The following is a 21,753-nucleotide window of genomic DNA, read 5'->3' as shown; positions in this document are numbered from 1 at the left end:
GGTTATCAAGTCTAAATACAGAAGTAGACTTGTTGTGGAAGATGATCTTCGTTGTGCTCTTGCAAAGACTGCCCTGAAAATTTCCAATCTGGTGAGAAAGAAGCTATCTCAACCTTGGCGCTGACATGGCCTTTTTACCCATCCTGTTGCACAATGTAGCAATGTATTTTAACTGTTGTAATATTAAGACTGTTACCCATGCTATCCCATGCTTCAAGCCAAAATTTCATTCATTTGTAATTAGAAATAAATATTTTACCATACATCATTACACATTGTTTTTGTGATTAAACACCATGCTTGAATTATGTTCAATTTTAGCAATGAAAATATATCCTGCATATAAGATATTCACATTACTATTCATAACAGTAGCAAAATTGCAGTTATGACGTAGCAACAAAAATAACTTGATGGTTGGGAGTCACCACACCATGAGGAACTGTATTAAGGGTTGTGTCATTGGGACGGTTGAGAACCACCGGTCTAGTAGGTGCGACAGCATCTGATTCTGATGGTGCACCTAGAATGAATAGTGTACAATGGATACCTCCATGTCCCATGTATTGCTTAGAAGAATCAAATGAACAGAACCTCATGTCTGTGAAAGAAATGCATGCTTGTTGGGAGATCATTCTTTATGAACTCTTGCATTCCGCATGTATTTATTGTTGTTGAAAATATGCACAGCAAAACACACAATAATTTCTACAGGCACAGCAGTTTCTATAGACATGGATGACATTCTTCGGATTGTTCAGCCACAATCGCCCTCCTTTTCCTCCATGGACACCCTCTTACCCTTCCTCCAACTCCTTATATAACCTTCTGAGTTGCTGTGAACAATTGGATTCCAAGTAGTGAGGTCATTGCTTTTGTGGACATTTTGTTAGCAGAAGCACGTACAATTGTTCCAGACAAACATAAAAAAAATCATTTTATTGGGGGCTCATACAACTCTTATCACAATCCATACATACATCAATTGTGTAAAGCACATTTGTACATTCATTCCCCTCATCATTCTCAAAACATCTGCTCTCCACGTAAGCCTCTGGCATCAGCTGCTCATTTTCCCCACATCCTTCCCACCTCCCCCTTCCTTCATAAACCCTTGATAATTTATACATTATTATTTTGTCATATCTTGCACTGTCCAACTTCTCTCTTCACCCACTTTTCTGTTGTCCATTCCCCAGGGAGGTGGTTATATGTAGATCGCTGTAACTAGTTCCTCCTTTCCACCCTACCCTCTTTCTACCCTCTCAGTATCGCAACTCTCACCACTGGTCCTGAAGGGATCATCTACCCTGGATTCCCTGTGTTTCCAGTTCCTGTGTGTACTAATGTACATCCTCTGGTCTAGCCAGATTTGTAAGGTTGAATTGGGATCATGATAGTGGGTGGGAGGAAGCATTTAGAAACTAGAGGAAAGTTGTATGTTTCATTGTTGCTACACTACATCCTGATGGGCTTGCCTCCTGCCTGCGACCTGTAAGGTGATGTCCAATTGCCTACCAATGGGCTTTGGATCTGCACTCTGCACTCCCCCTCATTCACAGTGATATGAGTTTTAGTTCTGATGATGCCTGATACCTGATCCCTTTGACATTTCGTGCTTCTTCCATGTGGGCTTTGTTGCTTCTCAGCTAGATGGCCGCTTGTTTACCTTCAAGCTTTTAAGACCTCAGATGCTATACCTTTTGATAGCCGGGCACCATCAGCTTTCTCACCACATTTGCTAAAGCACCTGTTTTGTCTTCAGCGATTGTATTGGGAAGGTGAGCATCATAGAATTCCAATTTAATAGGAGAAACTATTCTTGCATTGAGGGAGTACTTGAGTGGAGGCCCAATGTCCATCTGCTACCTTAATACTAAACCTATAAATATATACACATAGATCTATTTCCTCATCCTCATATAAAATATATTGACATATGTACATCCCTTTATTTAGACCTCTATAAATGCCCTTTGCCTCCCAGCTCTTTCCTCTATTTCCTTTTACTTTCCTTTTGTCCCACTATCATGTTCAGCCTTCATTTGGGTTTCAGTAATTCCTCTGGGTTACATTACCCCTGGTCATGTCCTACCAGGCCTCCTACACCCTCTTCACCACCGATTTGGGTCACTTATTGTTCCCTTGTCCCTGGGTTTGTTAACACCAGTTCCTTTCCATCCATTTCCTCCTTTCCCACTTCCCCCTGGAATCATCAGTCCCATTGTTTTCTCCTCCAGATTGTTCATCAAACTTACTTTGTTTATTCAGACCGGGTTGCTTTTTTTTAATTAACAGTTTTATTGACACTTCATCCACATATCACACAATTCAGTAGTTCAATCATATCGAGAAGAGTTGTACAATCATTACCACAATCAATTCTACCCACCCATTATTAAATCACTTTTAAAATGAGTTTTGTAATCACCATCAGTTCCAGTGCTCTACCCCAACGACAAGGGTTTTAATGCTAGTTATGGCAACCCATGTGCTGTGATCACTGCACCCAACCTTAGTGCTTGATGGCAGCAGCACTGGTGTCCTCACCAAGTGGTTTTGGAACATGACATGGGCACTGGTGCAGGATGAGTGGTCTTCTACGCCTGACTTTACATTCTCTTGGTGATTTTGAGAGGTACTCAATATTTGTTTTTATTAGCCTGCATCTTCCGTTCCAATTTTCCCATTATTTGAAATTTTGCCCATATGACAATAGCCAAAACCCCTATTATTTGACTATTATGCACATTAATTATATAGACCTTGAAATATTGAGTACTAAGTTGCAAGGTGAGTGGAATGGCGGTTCTAATGACTAACCAAGTGTTAATTTAGCCGTACCCTGATTCTCAGAGTTTGACAGTTTTGCAGTGCTGTAATTTGTTAGTTGTGTAGTGATGTACTCATCCTCCATTTTTGGATCTGACGTCGTTATCCTACACTTTGCATAATGTTGAATTTTGCATAACAAGTTGGTTTTTGAAACCTATCCATGTTGGTGAACAGTGGGTTTATTGTGATGAACTATGAAGGCGGTTTAAAAGCTAATGGCAAATTCCATTATCTTTTAATTTTCTTTTTCCAAAAAAACGTTGTGATGTCCCCTCATATTACAACACAATATGCACTGTTCCCATAATTTCCACAGGAGTAATTCTGAAATGTTGGATACAGTGAAATTGTGTCTTCACCATCACTATCTTTTTATAACTCAATCTATGTTAATAAATATAAACACAATGTTCTCAAAGCAAGAGGTGCCCCCATATTTATTGTTTCTACCTTAGAGCACCACTAGTAATCTGTAGTTGCTACATATTTACTTATTTTAAAAAGGGAGCTCTCCAATATCCCTAATGAATATCGATGCAAAAATCCTTAACAAATTACTGGCCAATAGAATACAAAAGTATTTAAAAGAAATAATTCACCATGACCAAGTGGGATTCATACCAGGGAAGCTGGGATGGCTCAATAGGCAATAGTCCATTAGTATTATTTGCCACACTGACAAGAAAAACTATAGGAACATGATAATACCGATAGATGTGGAAAAAGCATTCGACAACTTCTAACATCGATTCCTGTTTAAGACACTCAAGAAGATAGGAATGAAATGAAAATTTCTCAGTATAATACAAGATATGTATGAAAAACCAGCAGCCAATGGAGAAAAAATGAACAAAATTCCTCTGAAAAAGGGGACTAAACAAGGAAGACCCTTGTCCCCACTTATTTGACACCATATTGGAGGTCTAAGCTAACAGCATAAGGAAATAAAAGACATAAAAGATATTGGGGAAGCCCGGGGAAGGACGAGGTGACACTATCGTTATTCGCTAATTATATGAGTTTATAAGTGGAAAATCCCAAATGCTCCACAAGGGGAGTTTTGGAATCAATAGAGGAGTATGGCAGAATGGCAGGATGCAAAATCAAGAAAAAGAAGTCTATTGGACTGCTATACACAGCAGAGAAGACCACAGAAGAGGAGATAAAAAAGGTGGTACCCTTCACAATGACCAAGCACATAATGAAACATCTAGGGATAAACCTGACTAAAAAAACCAAAAAATTTGTATGAGGAAAACTAAAAAACGCTATTGCAAGAAACCATGAGTGACCTCAACTAATGGAAGAATTTCCCATGCTTTCGGATTGGAAGACTTAATATAGTAAAGATGTAAGTTCTGCCCATGGCACTACATAAGTATAATGCAATCCCAATATAATTACCACCATCTTTCTTTAAAGAATTGGAAAAACCTATTACCAACTATATGGAGAGGGAAGAAGCCCAGAATTAAAGGGACTTTCTCAAGAAGAAGGACACAGTGGAAGGGCTTGCTTTACTTGACTTTAGCACATATTGTAGTCATAGTTGTCAAAACCGCATCGTATTGGTATAATGATGGCTACTCAGACCAATGGAAAAGAGCTGAAAGCCCAGAAATAAAACCATCAGCATACAGACAAACTGATTTCTGATAAGGGACCAAAAAATGTCAAAAGGGAAGTGGATGCCTTCTTCAACTATTGGTGTTGGAAAAAAATGAATATCTACCTGCAGAAAAATGAAGCAAGGCCATTACCTCACTCTATGCACAAGAGTAAATGCAAGGTGGATTATACACCTTGAGGAAAATCCCTAAACTTTTAGGACCATCAATGAGGGAATTGAAACCAACCTGAGAACTTTGGCATTGGCAATACATAGGCTACCAGAAATAGAGAATGACACAAATACAGAGGAGGCACAAATTGACAGGTGGGATGTACTGAAGATGAAAAATTCGTGTACATTGATAGCATTCACCCAGAGAGTAATAAGAGAGTCCACGGACAGGGAAAACATCTCTAGCAATGACTCTTCAGACAATGGCCTTATTACTAAAATCTACAATACTCTGATAGCTTCCCAAAAGAAAAGAACAAATTGCCCACTGAGGAGTCGGGCAAAGGACCTGAACAGAAGTTTCACCGGGGCAGAAATCTGAATGGCCAGTAAACATATGAGAAAAATCTTCCCTATCTTTAGCCATAAGAGAAATGAAAATTTAAACAATAATGAGGTACCACCTAAAACCCTCAAAGATAACCCAATTCAAGAAATCAGAAATCAAGAAGTGTTGTAGGGGCTTTGGTGAGATAGGAACTGTCATCCACTGATGGTGGACCTGTAGGTATGTACAGCAACTATAGAAATCGTTTCAGTGATATCTAAAATGGATGGAAATCAAGCTACCATACGGCCCAGAAATTCTCCTTCTGGGCATACACCCAGAAGATGCAAGAAATCAACTATGAATATCTGTGCTCCAAAGATAATCGAGGCAGAGTTCACAATTGTGAGTAGTTGAAAACAACCCAAATTTCCATAATCAGATAAATGGATTAAAAAACTGTGGTACATACATATAATAGAGTACTACACATCCCTGAAAATCAGGGATGATCGCATGAAGAACATCGCTGCATGGGACGAACTGGAGGAAATGATGCAAAGCAAAGTAAGCCAAGCACAAAAGGACAAGCATGACATGAGTCCATTGAGGTAAGCTTAAAAATGTAAAAGGGGCATAGGGAAAAAGTTACCATATATATATATATTCATGGGGTGAAGTCTACGTAGTGTGGCAGGGGCCAGACCATATCCACGGATACATAAGGTAGTCAACTAAAATGGAGGGGAGGGGGAGAAGAAAATGACATGGGTAGCAGGGTAAGAGGGCATTAACCCACCCAATGTGCGGGTATTGTTTATATCTACACAGGGAAAGAGGGACCAGACTTCAACCTGGTGCTCCAAGACATGAATGCAACATACAAGCATGGAGCAAGGAACCAATAGAGAGGTCTGAGGGGCCAGCCCCAATCCCAACTACATGGACAGCCCCCCTTTTTCCCAGAAGAATTCACTTCAGAGGACAGTACTGAAGCTACAGATCAGAGAGAGGGACATGTCTGATCAGAGCACACAGGAGAAAAAGAAGGGGGAGGAAGAGAGTGTGGAGAGCACAACCTGGCCTACCAAGCCTAGAGGACAATATTCCTGCTCACAGCAGCCAGTGCGCAGAGAGGATCATAGGGCTGGCACCCTTATGAGACACGACATCCCTCACTGAACCATAGCGCTATGTGGTGAGGAGACCCAAAGTCCATCTGTAAGCAATTGGACATCCCCTTACAGAAGGGTCGCGTGGAGGAGACCAGCCAGTCAGAGTGCAGTGTAGCACAGATGTAACATACAACTTTCCTCTAGCTCCTTAATGCTTCCTCCCCACCCCACTATCATGATCCTAATTCTACCTTACAAATACAGCTAGACTAGAGCATATACAATGATACAGATAAGAGCTGGAAACACAGCGAACCCAGGACAGATAAACCACTCAGGACCAATAATGAGAGTAGTGACACCAGGGGAGCAAAGGAATGTTGGGGGCAGAAAGGGGGAACTAATTACAATGACCTAAGTATAACCCTCTCCCAGGGGGATGGACAACAGAAATGTGAGTGAAGGGAGATATTGGTCATGTTTAAGACATGAAATTAAAAAAATATTAAGGTGTTGTGGGGGAGGGCGGGGAAAATGAGGAGTTGGTACCAAGGGCTCAAGTAGAAATAAAATGTTTTGTAAATGATGATGGCAACAAATGCACAAATGTGCTTGGCAGAATGGATGAATGTATGGATAGTGATAAGAGTTGTAAGAGCACAATTAAAATATATATTTTTAAAGTCAGCTCATTCAGTGTGAGAGGGCTTCAAAAAGGTCATGGAAAAATTCCATTTTCTTTCAATTTCACTTTCTAAGACTTTTTTCAAGGATCCTTGACAATATGCAATTCCTAAACATATAGAAATTACACAAGACCTACATTTGCACCTCAGTGGCATTGCTAATGTAATCAAGTTAGGAAGCCATTGATAACGTTCTTCAAGTTAGGAAGCCATTCTGATCTCTCCTTTCTGAATTACTCACCATCATCCCTATAAATGCATTGCCTCCCATGCTGCCCATGTAATTTTCACAAAATTCTTTGTAGTAATCTTCTCATAAAATCTCCCAGGACTCACACTCATTATTTGCAACTAAGGACTCTGACTGAAATGTTTGGAAATATAGCCAATCCTCAGAAAAGGACTAAACTCTAGAACTAGAGACCCAGGAGGTTTTTCTCAACAAGTACGGCCGGCTCTTCATGTGTTTGCTCTTTCGCCCCTCTCTGCAGCTCCTCTCTGCCCCTCAGTCCGTGGGCAATGGATGCAGCAGGCAGAAAGGGCCGGGTTTCCACATTCTCGACAAGCAAGAGACAGACAGGGACTAGCTGTACCACAATCCCAGTTTCAATGAATTGCAATCCCCATCTCAGTGGCATTCCTCTCTGAGAAATTTCTAAACCATACCGATTAGAAAAATATCCCCATAGGTGTCTGAAACCTCTCTAGAGCTCACTGTCCTCCTGCCAATCCCGACACATAGTGAGCCTACAGACTAGAACTGCCCCAGTGGGTTTCTGAGATTGCCACCCTTTTGGAGAGTAGGAAGCTTCATCTCTCCGTTAGAGATACTGGTGGTTTCAATCTGTTCAACTTGTGGTTAACAATTCAACATATAACCCACTATGCCACCAGGGCTCCCTGCCAAGGGGTCTAGAGTTCACAAATCAAGGCATGCTGAGATTTTCCTGAGGCAACTTTCTTGAGACAATTCTTGTCTTCTTCAGACAGTTTTCTCTCAAATGGCTTATGTACTAAATCCAGTTTGGTAATGTGTTCTAAACTTTTTATCTGTGAAATATGGAAGATAGGTATCTCTAATCATCTCTAAAGAGGACCATGCATCAGGAAGCACGGGTTTATTGAAATGGAAAAATATAGATATAGACTCAGTTCTGAACACAGGAAGTGAGAAGGGAAAGATCTAATAATTGAATTTCCAGATCTATGGACGTAGAACTGGAAGAGCGAATTGAGGTCTGAAGTCCTAGGAAATTTCAACTGTGCCTTGCCTTCCCCATGTGGTCCCATGTTCAATAGCTTCAAGTTGGACCCCAAAGTTAGATCTAAATCTTAGGTAATTTTCATTAGTATTGTTTGGTGCAAAGGGGTGAAAAGGTAGGTAGAACAATTATTCCCTTTCTGCCTCTAATGAGGCGCTTGGGGAATCTGGGGCCAGTGGCCATGGGGACTCCTGTGAAAGTCTGCTCTGTGATTCCCCAAACATCTCTTCTGCAGCGAAGGGTGAGTCCCTGCACGCTAGCTCCTCACTCATTTGTACTTAGCCTGTGAACACCCATGATACAGCCCCTTCCTTCTGATCAATAACCTCTGTTCAGTTCTGCAAAAGTGAAGTGAGTGTGGGTCTCCTGGAGACGGAGAGGACTACAAGTCTTCCCAGGTAAGAGCAGACCAGTGGAGACATCACCAATAGCTGCTTGTCAAGGTGGGGTGCCTTATGGAGGGGTTCCTCACTCTGTCTTTCCTGTGCAGCCACAGTTCTGAACCTGTCAGCTTATCCCTAAGAACTGCAGTCGACCTGCCCACGTTCCATCTATTCACAGGTCCTTGAACTCTGGCCATTATTAAATTGGCTGAGTTTCTCTCTGTGTGCCTTTTGCATTTTTTCTTTTTTTTTTTTAAGCGTCTGTGTAGACAAAAGTTTATTCCCATTCAACAATCTGTAATCAAGATGTTAAGATCCTTGGTTGCACTCCTCACTGTGTGTGAGCCCTCTCCTCATTTCTAGCTGGGGACCCCCATTCTTTTGTGTGCAGATTAAAAACCATTTTTACTATTTTCTTTAGTCATTTTCCTGCAGTTTTGACACATGATTTACATGTTATAGAATTGAAAGTTTCCGTCATTCAAACATGTCAAGGGGAAAGTATGCAATCACCACCACATCCTCCCTAGAGAATTCCCTCCCCTATGGCTGACTCACCCCAAAGTGAGTTGTTCAATCGCGGTCAAGTGTGTAGATTTTAAACCTTTTTTTTGCCTTTGCTTTTGGACAAGTTAGCTGAGTTTTTGTCCAATGTTGGGGGTCATTTCCATTTTAATTTTCGCAGTTGGATTTAGGGATCTTAGTGGACACACCCAGGACTCTTTACTAAGAATTCTGAGGAGCCCCTGTATGCATGAACCCATGTAAGTAAGAAGAAACAGCAGCAGCAATATTATCAGTTATGCAGTGGAAGCAGTATTTCATCCATGTTTGATACCATTCTCTGAGCATATGTGCTAGGAATGTGGACCACATCCAGATTCAAGACAATGGAACGGAAACTCAGAAGTTTTTCCTCAAAGACAACCTCACTGATGATATTGATGACATCAGTTGCCTATATCACACACTTCCTACAAACAATTTCTATGGCAAAACTTGTTCATAGATATTGTTTGCTACTCATTAAAAGTTCTTAGTATTTACTAATAGCGCATTATCAAGTTTACTTTAGACAACTTCATGGTAAAGCTAGGAAGTTGAACCAGTACAAAAGAAGCTGCTGACAACGCCACCATCAAATCTTCTGAGCATGCTCCCAGATAGAGCATATATGCACCAAGCATTTGTTAAAGTTTTGCTAATAAAAAAATAGAAGCTAAGAGAGGTCTGTAGCTGGCTGTAACCCCCAGGGGCAAATTCCTAATGACTGCCCTGAGTCATTCAGAGCGCTCCTCCAGTGCCCTTCTTGATTGTCCCATCTCAACCATCCTTTTCCAGGTTTATAAGTCTGTATGTGTTTCTCAGGTGTCCATGACTATGAACAGGGCAAATCTATCGAGTGTCTCCGAGTTCCTCCTCCTGGGACTCTCCAGGCAGCCCCAGCAGCAGCAGTTCCTCTTCGTGCTCTTCCTGAGCATGTACCTGGCCACAGTCCTGGGAAACCTGCTCATCATCCTGGCCATCAGCACAGACTCCCGCCTGCACACCCCCATGTACTTCTTCCTCAGCAACCTGTCCTTCGTGGACATCAGTTTCTCCTCCACCACCATCCCCAACATGCTGGTCAACCACATCCTTGATAGACAGTCTATTTCTTTCCCTGGGTGCCTTACCCAGATGTATTTTCTTTTCATGTTTGTAGACATGGACAATTTCCTCTTGGCTGTGATGGCCTATGATCGTTTTGTTGCTGTGTGTCACCCCTTACACTACACAACAAAGATGACCCCTCATCTCTGTGTCCTGATGGTTGCTGGATCATGGGTTGTAGCCAACCTGAATATCCTATTGCACACCCTGCTAATGGCTCGGCTCTCATTCTGTGCAGACAACCGGATCTCCCACTTCTTCTGTGATGTGGCTGCTCTCCTGAAACTCTCCTGTTCAGACACACACCTCAATGAGATGATGATTCTGTTTGAGGGGGGCTTCATAATGATCACCTCACTTGTTTGCATCTTGGTTTCCTACATTTACATCACCTTTGCGGTCCTGAGAGTCCCATCCACAAAGGGAAAGTGGAAAGCCTTCTCCACCTGTGGCTCCCACCTGGCTGTGGTTTCCCTCTTCTATGGCACTGTCTTTGCGGTTTATCTCACCCCTTCATCCTCCCACTCATCTGAGAAGGACATTGTAACGACTGTGATGTACACGGTGGTGACCCCCATGCTGAACCCTTTCATCTACAGCCTCAGGAACAAAGACCTGAAAGGGGCTCTGAGGAAAGTGCTTGAGAGAAAGAAGTTCTCTACCCAGTGAAAATGTCACAGTTGCACCTGATTCAGTGGCAAAGTTTTTTCACCGATTAAGCACAAGGTAACTAGCATTTGTTCCATTAACACCCGTCTGGAAACCAATGTGTTGCTTGGAACACAAGGGAAGGTATGGTTATTTATTAGCAGACTGGGATTCACCTGTAACCTTGCTGTATATGCTAGGCAATGAGAATTCTTTTTGCTGACTAACTTGTAAATTATTTTATACTCAAAATTTTCTGGGAAAGCTACATTTTAAAGTATTTTGAACATTGGAATCACCATGAAAGTTTTTCAAACACCTGAAGTCTAGTCTCCAGAACTGAACAAATGAATCAGAATCTCTGGAGTGGCTGTGATCCTGACAGCTTAAGGGCATTTTTAGGAGGTTGTAATGTGCAGTCCGAGTCCAGAGTCACTGGTCTACCTCATACTCTCTTTGTAAGAGGTCCACATGATGGTCATCCATAAGGGCTGAATTTCAAACATTCTCACAAATCAGTTTGTGACTCAGCTATATGAGAAGTGAAATCTGAAGTTCTGAGAGGGTAATACCATTTCTGAGGAGAAGCAGAGCCCCTGGTGGGCAATGTGGTCCAGAGCACCCATTGGTGAAGAAGCACAGAAGCATGGGAACCCTTCCTGACGCTCTCGCTCATATCCATGTACATTGCGGTTGGGCTCAGCCGGGATTATATTGTCTTTGATATCAGGGACATAAATCACTCTTTTCTATTCTCTCTGCTCAGACCAACCTCCCTCACTTTCTTTCACACCAGCAACCCCTTCCTCAGTCCAGACCTTCAAGACCAAGTCAAAATTCAAGCCGTCCCCCGTGCCATCTCCGGACTTGTCCTTCAGAGACTCGTGCCTCTATTTTCCCGGGGGTTAATTGCACATGGTACTAGCATTATTTGCTTTTCACCTCTTCCTCTTCTGCAAGGCTCTCCCCAGATTATGAGCTGTCGCAAATCCAAAAGCATCTAGTAGTCATTTTGGATCTCTAGTGGCTCAATCAGATGTTGGACCAGAGGTCAGAATCCACTCAGGGTGAAACTGAAGAACATAAAAAATAGAAAAAGGAATGTAACAATAAGTGTTGCCTTAAATTCAACTGTGAGTTTTAAAACATAACATTTTTGGGGTTCTAAATATAATACTTACACATTTTAGGAAACTAAAAAAACACATGAAAAACAAGATGAATATAGCATTAACTTTGCGGCTTAATATAATCCTAACTAGGACTTTAAGAATAAATGCTTACAAAAGTAAATTTAAGCATATCATCCTTATTTTAATTCTTTAAGAAAAATTCATATAATTCTGTCTCCTGATACTTCCCATTCATTTCCCCCAAGTAAGCAAATATCTTCGAAATTGGATGTTCATGGCTGTATGATAGACATTTATTCTACAATCTCAATAACTCTCTTATTGCTGCCCACAGCCTCCTCTGTGACCTATTGTCTGCATGCCGGGTGATTGTGTGGTAATCTGTGTATTCTAGTATTAAAATTGAAAAATTAAATCCAACTTTCTTTGGTTTCTTCAATTTCACCACCTAACCCTACCGCAAGTCTCTAAGAGGGTCCAGTACTTCCCGCCCTCTCGATGTCCACCTTCTCTTGAACGTCCTGTAGTTTAAGACTAGACCAGCCAGTCTTGCTTTTCCCCTCTTGGTGGAGAGCGCACTCTGAGGCTAGCTGGAGTAACCTTGTGAGCTGCAGGCCCATCGTATGGCTGCTGGATATTCATCCTGTTTGTTCATCTGCAGGCCTGTCTGTGGCAGCATTGATACCCATGGGGCACATGCCTTTGGAGGCCACCCTGAGTCTGCCATTTGGCCCCCAGGTTGTAGCTCTTTGGGTCCCATTTCCTTTATCTTCCCTTAAAGCCTGACTAAATCACAGGGAAGGAGCCCTGCTGGTATAGAGGGATACAAATTGGGCTGCTAACCATAAGGTCACCTGTTTGAAACCACCAGTTGTTCCTTGAGAGAACAGTGAGAGTTTCTACTCCTAGATAAAGAGTTAGCGCCCCAGAAACCCACAGAGGCACGTCTAGCCTGTCCTTTAAAGTTGCTATGAGCCGTAATGGCGTTACGTTTTGTTTTTCTTCAAAGCCTGTTAGTCGCTCTCCCAGAGCTGCTAGGTGCCCAGTGTGATACCAGTTCTCCCCATGAACTTCTGGGTATCAGAATAGTTGGTTCCGATGTCTACTCTTGAAATTCCCTCTGGGTTGGGAGAATCTTTTTAGGGGAATTTGACATCAATGAGATTTTTTACCTCCCCCGATATAGCAGCTATGTTTGAATTTTGTCCCCCAATATTAGGAACAACCCCCTCAAGGTGGGGGAGATATAGAAGAACTGGCTGAGAACCAATTGGAGAGACATCATTCTATTTGCCTCAAGGGGCTTACTGATGGGGATGCAGTCCTGCTTCCAGTGGAGACTGACTGGATAAGAGAGTTTCTGCAGAGGGGGCTCTTTCTGGGGAATCCTTTTATAGTTTGTATGAGTTTGTCACCCATTCACATCATGATGCTACCCTAACCTGTGAACCTCATTGTTAGGCTCCTGCTGGTGCTATTCTAATGAGGGGAGGAAATGGGGAACATTCACAATGCGTCTGGCTGTGGTCTGTGGGGAAGCTTATCATCTCAGTGACACAGAGGAGTGCCTGCTCAGTTGAATGTGGAGTGTGTTTTTAGCTGAAGCGCTGCCATCTGTAGAGCATCAACTCCTGTCCCTACACCCAAAAATATGTGTCATGAATTCCTGTCCTATTCTTACAGAGGCAATCCACTTTGGGAATTGGATTTTCTTTATTAAGAGGCTCATGAAGACAAAATGGGTGCATAAGCAAATGTGGTGAAGAAAGCTGATGGCGTCTGGCTATCAAAATATATAGCAACTGGGGTCTTTAAGGTTTGACAATAAACAAGCAGCCCACTAGCTGGGAGGCAACAAAACCCACATGGAAGAAGCACACCAGCTTGTGTGATCATTAAGTGTCGATAGGAGCATGTATCAGGCATCAAAGACCCAGAACAAAAAATCAAGTTACTGTGAATGAGGGGGGAACCCAGAGTAGAGACCCAAGGCCCATCTGTACACAATTGGACATCCCATTACAGAAGGGTCTCCGGGAGGAGACATGCCAGTCAGGGTGCAGTGTAGCACCCACGAAACATACAACTTTCCTCTAGTTCTTTCATGATTCCTGCCCCTGCCACTATCATGACCCCAATTTGACCTTACAAAACTGGCTAGACCACACGATATATATGGGTACAGATAACAGCTAGAAACACAGGGAATCCAGGACAGATAAGCCTCTCAGGATTAATATTGAGAGTAGTGATACCGAGAGGGAAAGGGGATGGTGGGCAGAAAGGGGGAACTGATCACAATGATCTGCATATGTCCCCCTCTCAGGGGGCTTGCCTACAGAAAAGTGGGTGAAGGGAGCCATAGGTCAGTGTAAGACATGAAAATAAAATTATAAATTATCCAGGGTTCATGAGGGAGGGACAGTGGTGGAGGGAGGGAAAAATGAGGAGCTGATACCAAGGGCTAAAGTAGAAAGAAAATGTTTTGAAAATGATGATGGCAGCAAATGTCCTCGATACATTGGATGTATGTATGGATTGTGATAAGAGCTGTATGAGCCCCCAATAAAATGATTAAAAAACAAAAGAGGGTCATATCAGTGTAAGGTGTGGTTTGACATATGAGATTAGTCAAAGAATAGCAAGTACAAATGTGGGGTAAGATATATGCCACCTTGTGAACACCCACACAGACACACACCCACACAGACACACACACACACACGCACATACACAGTTTTTACTGGAATTGGTGCAGTGAATTCAAGCTGTTAGCCTTCTCAAAATACAAAAACAACAACTTGTATTCATTGCCATCAGGGTGATGCTGACTCATAGGAGTCAAGGTGATGCCCTAATAGGACAGTGTAGAACTGCCCTCATGAGTTTTGAGATTGGAATTCTTCTTTTTTTTTTGTTTTAAAGGGAAAGCCTTAAAACCTAAATTTTATTATAATTTTTTATTTCCCATTTGGTCCTTTTTAAATAAATAATTTTATTGGGGGCTCGTACAACTCTTATCACAATCCATACAACCATTGAATCAGGCATATTTGTGCATTTGTTGCCCTCATTCTCTTCTAGACATTTACTTTCTATTGAGCCCTCACTACCAACTCTTTTTTTTCCCTCCCAAGAGTATAATTCTTTCCCCCCAATCATTTTATTGGGTGCTCATACAACTCTTATCACAATCCATACATGCATCAATTGTATAAAGCACATTTGTACATTCATTACCCGCATCATTCTCAAAACATTTGCTCTCCACATAAGCTCCTGGCATCAGCTGCTCATTTTCCCCCTCCCTTCTGCTTTCCCCTCCCTCATTAACCCTTGATAATTTATAAATTATTATTTTGTCATATCTTACACTGTCCACCCACTTTTCTGTTGTCCGTCCCCCAGGAAGGAGGTTATATGTAGATGCCTGTAATCAGTTTCTCCTTTCCACCCCACCCTCCCTCCACCACCCTCCCAGTATCGCCGCTCTCACCACTGGTCGTGAAGGAATCATCCATCCTGGATTCCCTGTGTTTCCAGTTCCTATCTGTACCAGTGTACATCCTCTGGTCTAGCCATATTTGTAAGGTAGAATTGAGATCATGATAGTGGGTGTGTGTGCGTGTGTGTAGGAAACATTTAGGAACTAGAGGAAAGTTGTATGCTTCATCATTGCTACACTGTACCCTGACTGCCTTTTCTCCTTCCCGCGACCCTTCCATAAGGGGATAAGACTGTAATTCTTTATGGGAGATAAAAGCCTTAGCTTTATCCCATAGAAAACCTTCTCAATTGTAAGAAAAGAAATTTCTCTTTTATGTATTTATATATATATTAAAAGATAATTTTTATTGGGGACTCTTACAGCTCTTATGACAATCCATATATCGATTGTATCAAGCATATTTGTACATATGTTGCCATCATCATTTTCTAAACATTTACTTTCTATTGAGCCCATTTTATCAGGTCCTCTTTTATTCCCTTCTCCCCCCCTTGATAAATTATCATTTATTATTATTTTCATATCGTATACTGACTTCTGTCCTTCTTCATCCACAGTTTCTGTTGTTAGTCCATGGGGTGGGACATGGGGTTAGGTGTAGATTCTTGCGATAGGCTCCCCCTTCCTTCCCTCCTTTCCCCTACATTCCTCGTATTGCTACTCACATTCCTGTTCCTAGATTCCATATGTCACAAGCTCTTATCTCTTATCTGTATTTGTGTACATGCTCATATGAAACCTGCAGTGAAAGGTAGGACTGGGGTCATGATAGTGGGAGGTGAGGAAGCCTCAAGGAACCAGAGATATAGAGGACACAGAAATTCTGGGGATGTTGGAGCAACATCAATCTAGCTGAGAGGAATTACAAGAGGTGGAAGAAGGGCAAGTGTGATGATGGGCCAGGAGATACGTAAAAGGTAACAGAGGAAAGATCTAGGAAGCAAAGGTATGGATAGAGGTATAAACATAGGTGTGTACATATGTAAACACATTAATTAATAAAATAGAGGTGCTGACCTATGTACATATATTTATATGGCAATGCACTGAGGTAGTGGATGGATTTGGGCCTCTGCTTAAGCACTGCCTCATCGCAAGAAGACTTTGTTCTAACAACCTGGCATTCTGTGATGCCCAACCTCTCTGCACAATCACCGAAGGTAAGTGGGCGCATAAACAAATGTAGTGAAGAAATCAGATGGAGCCCAGCTATCAGACGATATAGTGTTTGGAGTCTTAAAGGCCTGACGTGAAACATCTAGCAGCAACAAGCCCACACAGAAGCACACCAGGCTGAGGTATCAACGGGACTGGCGAAGACGCATCAGAAGACCGAAAACAAACAAACAAAAACCATAATGTTGAGAAGGAGGGGGGCCAGAGCAGAGACCCCAAATCCTTTGTAGCCAATGGGACTTCCCCTCACAGAAGGGTCACAAGGAAGGGGTGAGCCAAGCAGGGTGCAACATAGTATGAATGAACTACACAATATTCTGTTGGTTCCTTGAGGCTTCCTCACCGCAGCCCCTCTCCCCCATTATCATGACCCCCATCCTGCCTTTTACCTCAGGCAAGACCAGAGCATGTACACAGGTACAGATAAGAGATAAGAGCTCATGACACAGGGAATATTTGTCCTTTTGTCATTGACTCACTTCATAAATGGCTTCCAGGTCCATCTATCATTAGGTGTTTTGTGGTTTAATCGCTGTTTTTTTGTTTTAGGGATACATCTTATTCCATTGTGAGTATGTACCTGAGTTTCTTCATCTGTTCTTCTACTGATGGGCATTTGGCTGTTTCCAGGTTCTTTCTATTGTGAACTATAATGTGATGAACATGGGAGGGCACACGTCTGTTTGTGTCCTCTCATTTATTTTTTACCCCCACATTTAAAGCCCTCTCGTATTTTTTAACCTAGTCTACAATAACTTTTTTGTTTGTTCATTTCCTTATGGTAAATTTCATATAGCTAAAAATCTACCAATTTCACCATTTTCAAGTGTATCATTCACTGACATGAACATTTACCTTTTTGTAAGAACTCTAAAGTCTGAGAATGAACATTCAAATTGCTTTTTTCCCTGTATGTTAAGAGTTTACTTTTTGATTTGATATTGGGTTATAGTAGGCATAGAGACTTATGTTTGTAAATCTCTATGCCATTATCCATTAAGGATTGTACCGTTTTATAAGGAAATAATATTTGTTCCTTTTTGCCTCTTAAAGTTTGTATTGGTCAATATCAATATCAGCAGCTCTGTTTTCTTTTGGCTGTGTAGACTGCTAAGGCTCATTCTCTCAGACCTTCTGAAACCGTTAGCCCGGGTGCAGAGTTCCTTCCTCAGTGTCACAATATCCTGTTTGGAAAGAGTCTAGTAGGTGAGACAACATCTGATTCTGACGGCGCACCCAGCAAGAATAATCTTCAATGGGTACCTCCATTTCCCATTCACTGTTTAAAAAATCAAACACATGAAATATTGTGACTGTGCTGTTTCTCACAGGGTTGAAGAGCCCCATGGGTTTCTGAAGCAGACCTTCTGGCTACCCATCATGTAAGACATATAAAGGATTTGGGCTTTCACTCTCATCCATAGCTTTCAGCACACCGGAGTCCACAATTTATGCTCTGACACCATTCCCTCCTTCTTCCAAGTGCATGTAGATGGCTGCTTGTTTAAGACAAGTCTTTAAATCACAGATGCGATTTTTTTCTGCCCTGTAAATGTAATCCCATTTGGAAACTGGATTTTCTTGGTTAATTGGCTATATCAGTGTAGGGTGTGTTTTAAACCTCTTTTGAGATATACAAAGAGCAGACTAAGCACTGAAAAGGAAGCACAAATATGGGGAAAGATATATGTCATTTGTAGATTATAAGAAATGGAAGGATATTTATCTATTCATGAAGGTACCCCCCCCAAACACAATAATAATTAAAAACATGTATTTAATTTTTTTGATTTAAAAAACATTTTATTAGGGGCTCATACAACTCTTATCACAATCCATACATATAAATATGCCAATTGTATAAAGCACATCTGTACATTCGTTGTCCTAATCATTTTCAAAGCATTTGCTCTCCTCTTTTTTTCCCTCCCTCCCTGCTCCCCACTCCCTCATGAGCCCTTGATAATTTATAGATTGTTATTTTGTCATATTTTTCCCTATCCGGAGTCTCCCTTCCCCTCCTTCTCCGCCGTCCATCTCCCAGGGAGGAGGTTACATGTGGATCCTTATAATCAGTTCACCCTTTCCAACCCACTCACCCTCTACTCTCCCAGTATCGCCCCTCACACCCCTGATCCTGAAGGTATCATCCACCCTGGATTCCCTGTGCCTCCAGCTCCCATATGCACCAGTGTACAACCTCTGCCCTATCCAGTCCTGCAAGGTAGAATTTGGATCATGGTAGTTTGGGGGAGGAAGCATCCAGGATCTGGGGAAAAGCTGTGTTCTTCATTGGTACTACACCGCACCCTGACTGACCCATCTCCTCTCCTAAACTCCTCCATGAGGGGATCTCCAGTGGCCGACAAATGGACCTTGGGTCTCCACTCTGCACTTCCCCCTTCACTATGGTATATATATATATATATATATATATATATATATATATATATATATATATATATATATTTGCATGATGCCTTATACCTGGTCCCTTTGGCACCTCGTGATCGCACAGGCTGGTGTGCTTCTTCCATGTGGGCTTTATTGCTCCTGAGCTAGATGGCTCAGAAGCCATTTAATTAAAACAAACCCAAAAAAACCCTTTTCACCTTCAAAGTACTCTCCATTACACTTAATACATTTGTCAAATCTGCAATTCCACTCCTGGAAACATTTTTTTCATACTCACATGTTTAGATGGCTAACAGCACCCTTCTCATTTTTTCATTACGTCTTCTACGCCATCAAATCAATGTCCTTTTATGTTCCTCTTCATTCGTGGCATCAAAAAAGAAGTTGCACAGAACAGGGTCAGGTGAGTAATGTGTGTGAGCAAGAGAGACATGCTGTTTTATTGCCCCACAGTAGCACACTGAGATGGCTGTGTGAGCAGGTGCCCTGTGGTGGCGGCAAAACCAGTGCCCCCTCTGCCACAAACCAGGCTTTATTTGGTCACACACTGTTATGCTATCTTTTCATCACCTCTAAACAGAATGTTTGATTCAAAGTGTGACCTGCTTGAATGAACTCCAAATGCAGTATGCGTCAACATTTTTATCTGTTTGGGAAGTTGATGCACAGCCGAAATGAGCTTTGTTATCAATTGACATGTCACCTTTTTGAAATAAGAAAAGTACCAGTGCAGTTGAGTTTTTCTCATAGGGCTGTCCTTGTAAGCTGTTTTCTTTGGAATTTTTCCAGAGCAAGAAACAAAAGTTCACAGCTGCACCCTGTGCTCCTAAATGGACCATCACCAAAACAAGGTTCAAGGAAACTGATTTTATGAAAAAGTTCACTGTAACCAGAGAGAACCTTTTGAAGCGATGGTACTGGATGCACTAACAGAGCAAGTTGCTGGATGCTTGCCTAGCAGGGAAAAATATGTACCTGTGTTTATTGGCTTCTCTCTCTCTCTCTCTCTCTCTCTCTCTCTCTATATATATATATATATATATATATATATATATATATATATATATATATATATATATATATATATATATATATATATATATAATTTGTAGATATCCTTTTACTAGAGTCAGTGCACTGAATTCAGGCATTTAGCTTTTTCAATTGTGAGGAAATAAATGCTTGCTTGTTTAAGCCATCCACTTGTGGTATTTCTGGTATAGAGGCTCTAGTGAAGAAAGACAATTAGTATATCTATAAAATAGAATTAAAAAATGAACATGGAAATTACAACATTAAAATACCCAATGCCCTTACTTATTTTATTGACTTGGGCTACAATATCCTGTTTTAAAATTTTTTATTTTTAACTGTGGTACATTTTACAGACACAAAACATTTGCCATCTTAAATTGCACCTTATCAGTGACATTAATCATATTTACCATGTTGTGAGATCTATAAAGTCTTATATTGAGCATTTCACAATATTTTCTTTCTATATGTTGACATTACTTTTTGATTTGGAGTTGTGTTATAGTGGGCCTAGAGATTTATATTTGTAGATGTCTATGTCATTACTCATTAAGGATTATGGCTTCTTGTAGGGGTATAAACTTTGCTCCGTTTTGGCTCTTAAAGCTATATTGGTCAATATTAATGTCACCAGCTCTGTTTTCTTTTTGCAGTACAGACTGCTAAGACTCATTCTCTCAGAACTTCTGAAACTTGAATGTAGAGTTCTTTCCTCAGTGTCACAATATCCATTTTTGGAAAGGACCTAGTACAGCGGTTCTTAACCTGTGGGTCGCGACCCCTTTTGGGGGGGTCGAACGACCCTTTCTCAGGGGTTGCCTAAGACCATGGGAAAACACATATTTCCAATGGTCTTAGGAACTGAGATATCGCTCTTCTATTCATCTCCAGGTAGATCTGCCCACATGCAGATATGCCCACATACCCGAAGTGATGACATCATCGTGCCAACTCCATCACATACACCCCGTACAAATTCAGGTGTATGTCTTTTTATATCCATCTCTGGTTGATGTGAACACTGCCCCCTTGTGATAGTAACAGTTATGTAACAAAACCAACACAGAGAATGGTAAATCATAGGAAATTTTGATGAACTGTGTTGACTGAACTGTGCCAGGCATCATCTTTTGTATTATTAAAGCTATTGCTATATATTGTTTTCATTAACAAACCATCCCATCACACCATTTCAATGGATCATGTAGAGAAGAATGTTAAGAAAAGAGAATATAGTGAGGATATATATTTTTAAAACAATTTATTAGGGGCTCATACAACTCTTATCACAGTCCATACATATACATACATCAATTGTATACAGCACCTCTGTACATTCTTTGCCCTAATCATTTTTTTCCTCCTCTTTTCTTTTTTTTTACATTTTATTAGGGACTCATACAACTCTTACCACAATCCATACATATACATACATCAATTGTATAAAGCACATCCATACATTCCCTGCCCCAATAATTCTCAAGGCATTTGCTCTCCACTTAAGCCCCTTGCATCAGGTCCTCTTTTTTTCCCCCTCCCTCCCCATTCCCCCCTCCCTCATATGCCCTTGGTAATTTATACATCGTTATTTTGTCATATCTTGCCCTATCCGGAGTCTCCCTTCCCCCCCTTCTCTGCTGTCTCTCTCCCAGGGAGGAGGTCACATGTGGATCCTTGTAATCAGTTCCCCCTTTTCAACCCACTCACCCTCCACTCTCCCAGCATCGCCTCTCACACCCTTGGTCCTGAAGGTATCATCCACCCTGGAATGTGAGGATATTTTACAGTATGGT

The 21,753-nt window shown here is 41.4% G+C and overlaps 1 protein-coding gene across 1 annotated transcript; it reads left to right on the top strand.

The window, feature by feature from the left end:
• The first annotated feature begins 9,766 nt into the window (after positions 1 to 9,766).
• Positions 9,767 to 10,714, top strand: LOC142423072 (olfactory receptor 1F1-like). Its single transcript, XM_075528249.1, has one exon. The coding sequence runs from the start codon at positions 9,767 to 9,769 to the stop codon at positions 10,712 to 10,714; it is 948 nt and encodes a 315-aa protein (XP_075384364.1).
• Positions 10,715 to 21,753: the final 11,039 nt, after the last annotated feature.

This window comes from Tenrec ecaudatus, chromosome 12 (assembly GCF_050624435.1).
Source record: "Tenrec ecaudatus isolate mTenEca1 chromosome 12, mTenEca1.hap1, whole genome shotgun sequence".
Lineage (NCBI taxonomy): Eukaryota > Metazoa > Chordata > Mammalia > Afrosoricida > Tenrecidae > Tenrec > Tenrec ecaudatus.
The sequence above is the reverse complement of the archived record's forward strand: the minus strand, read 5'-3'. Positions and strand labels throughout refer to the sequence as shown.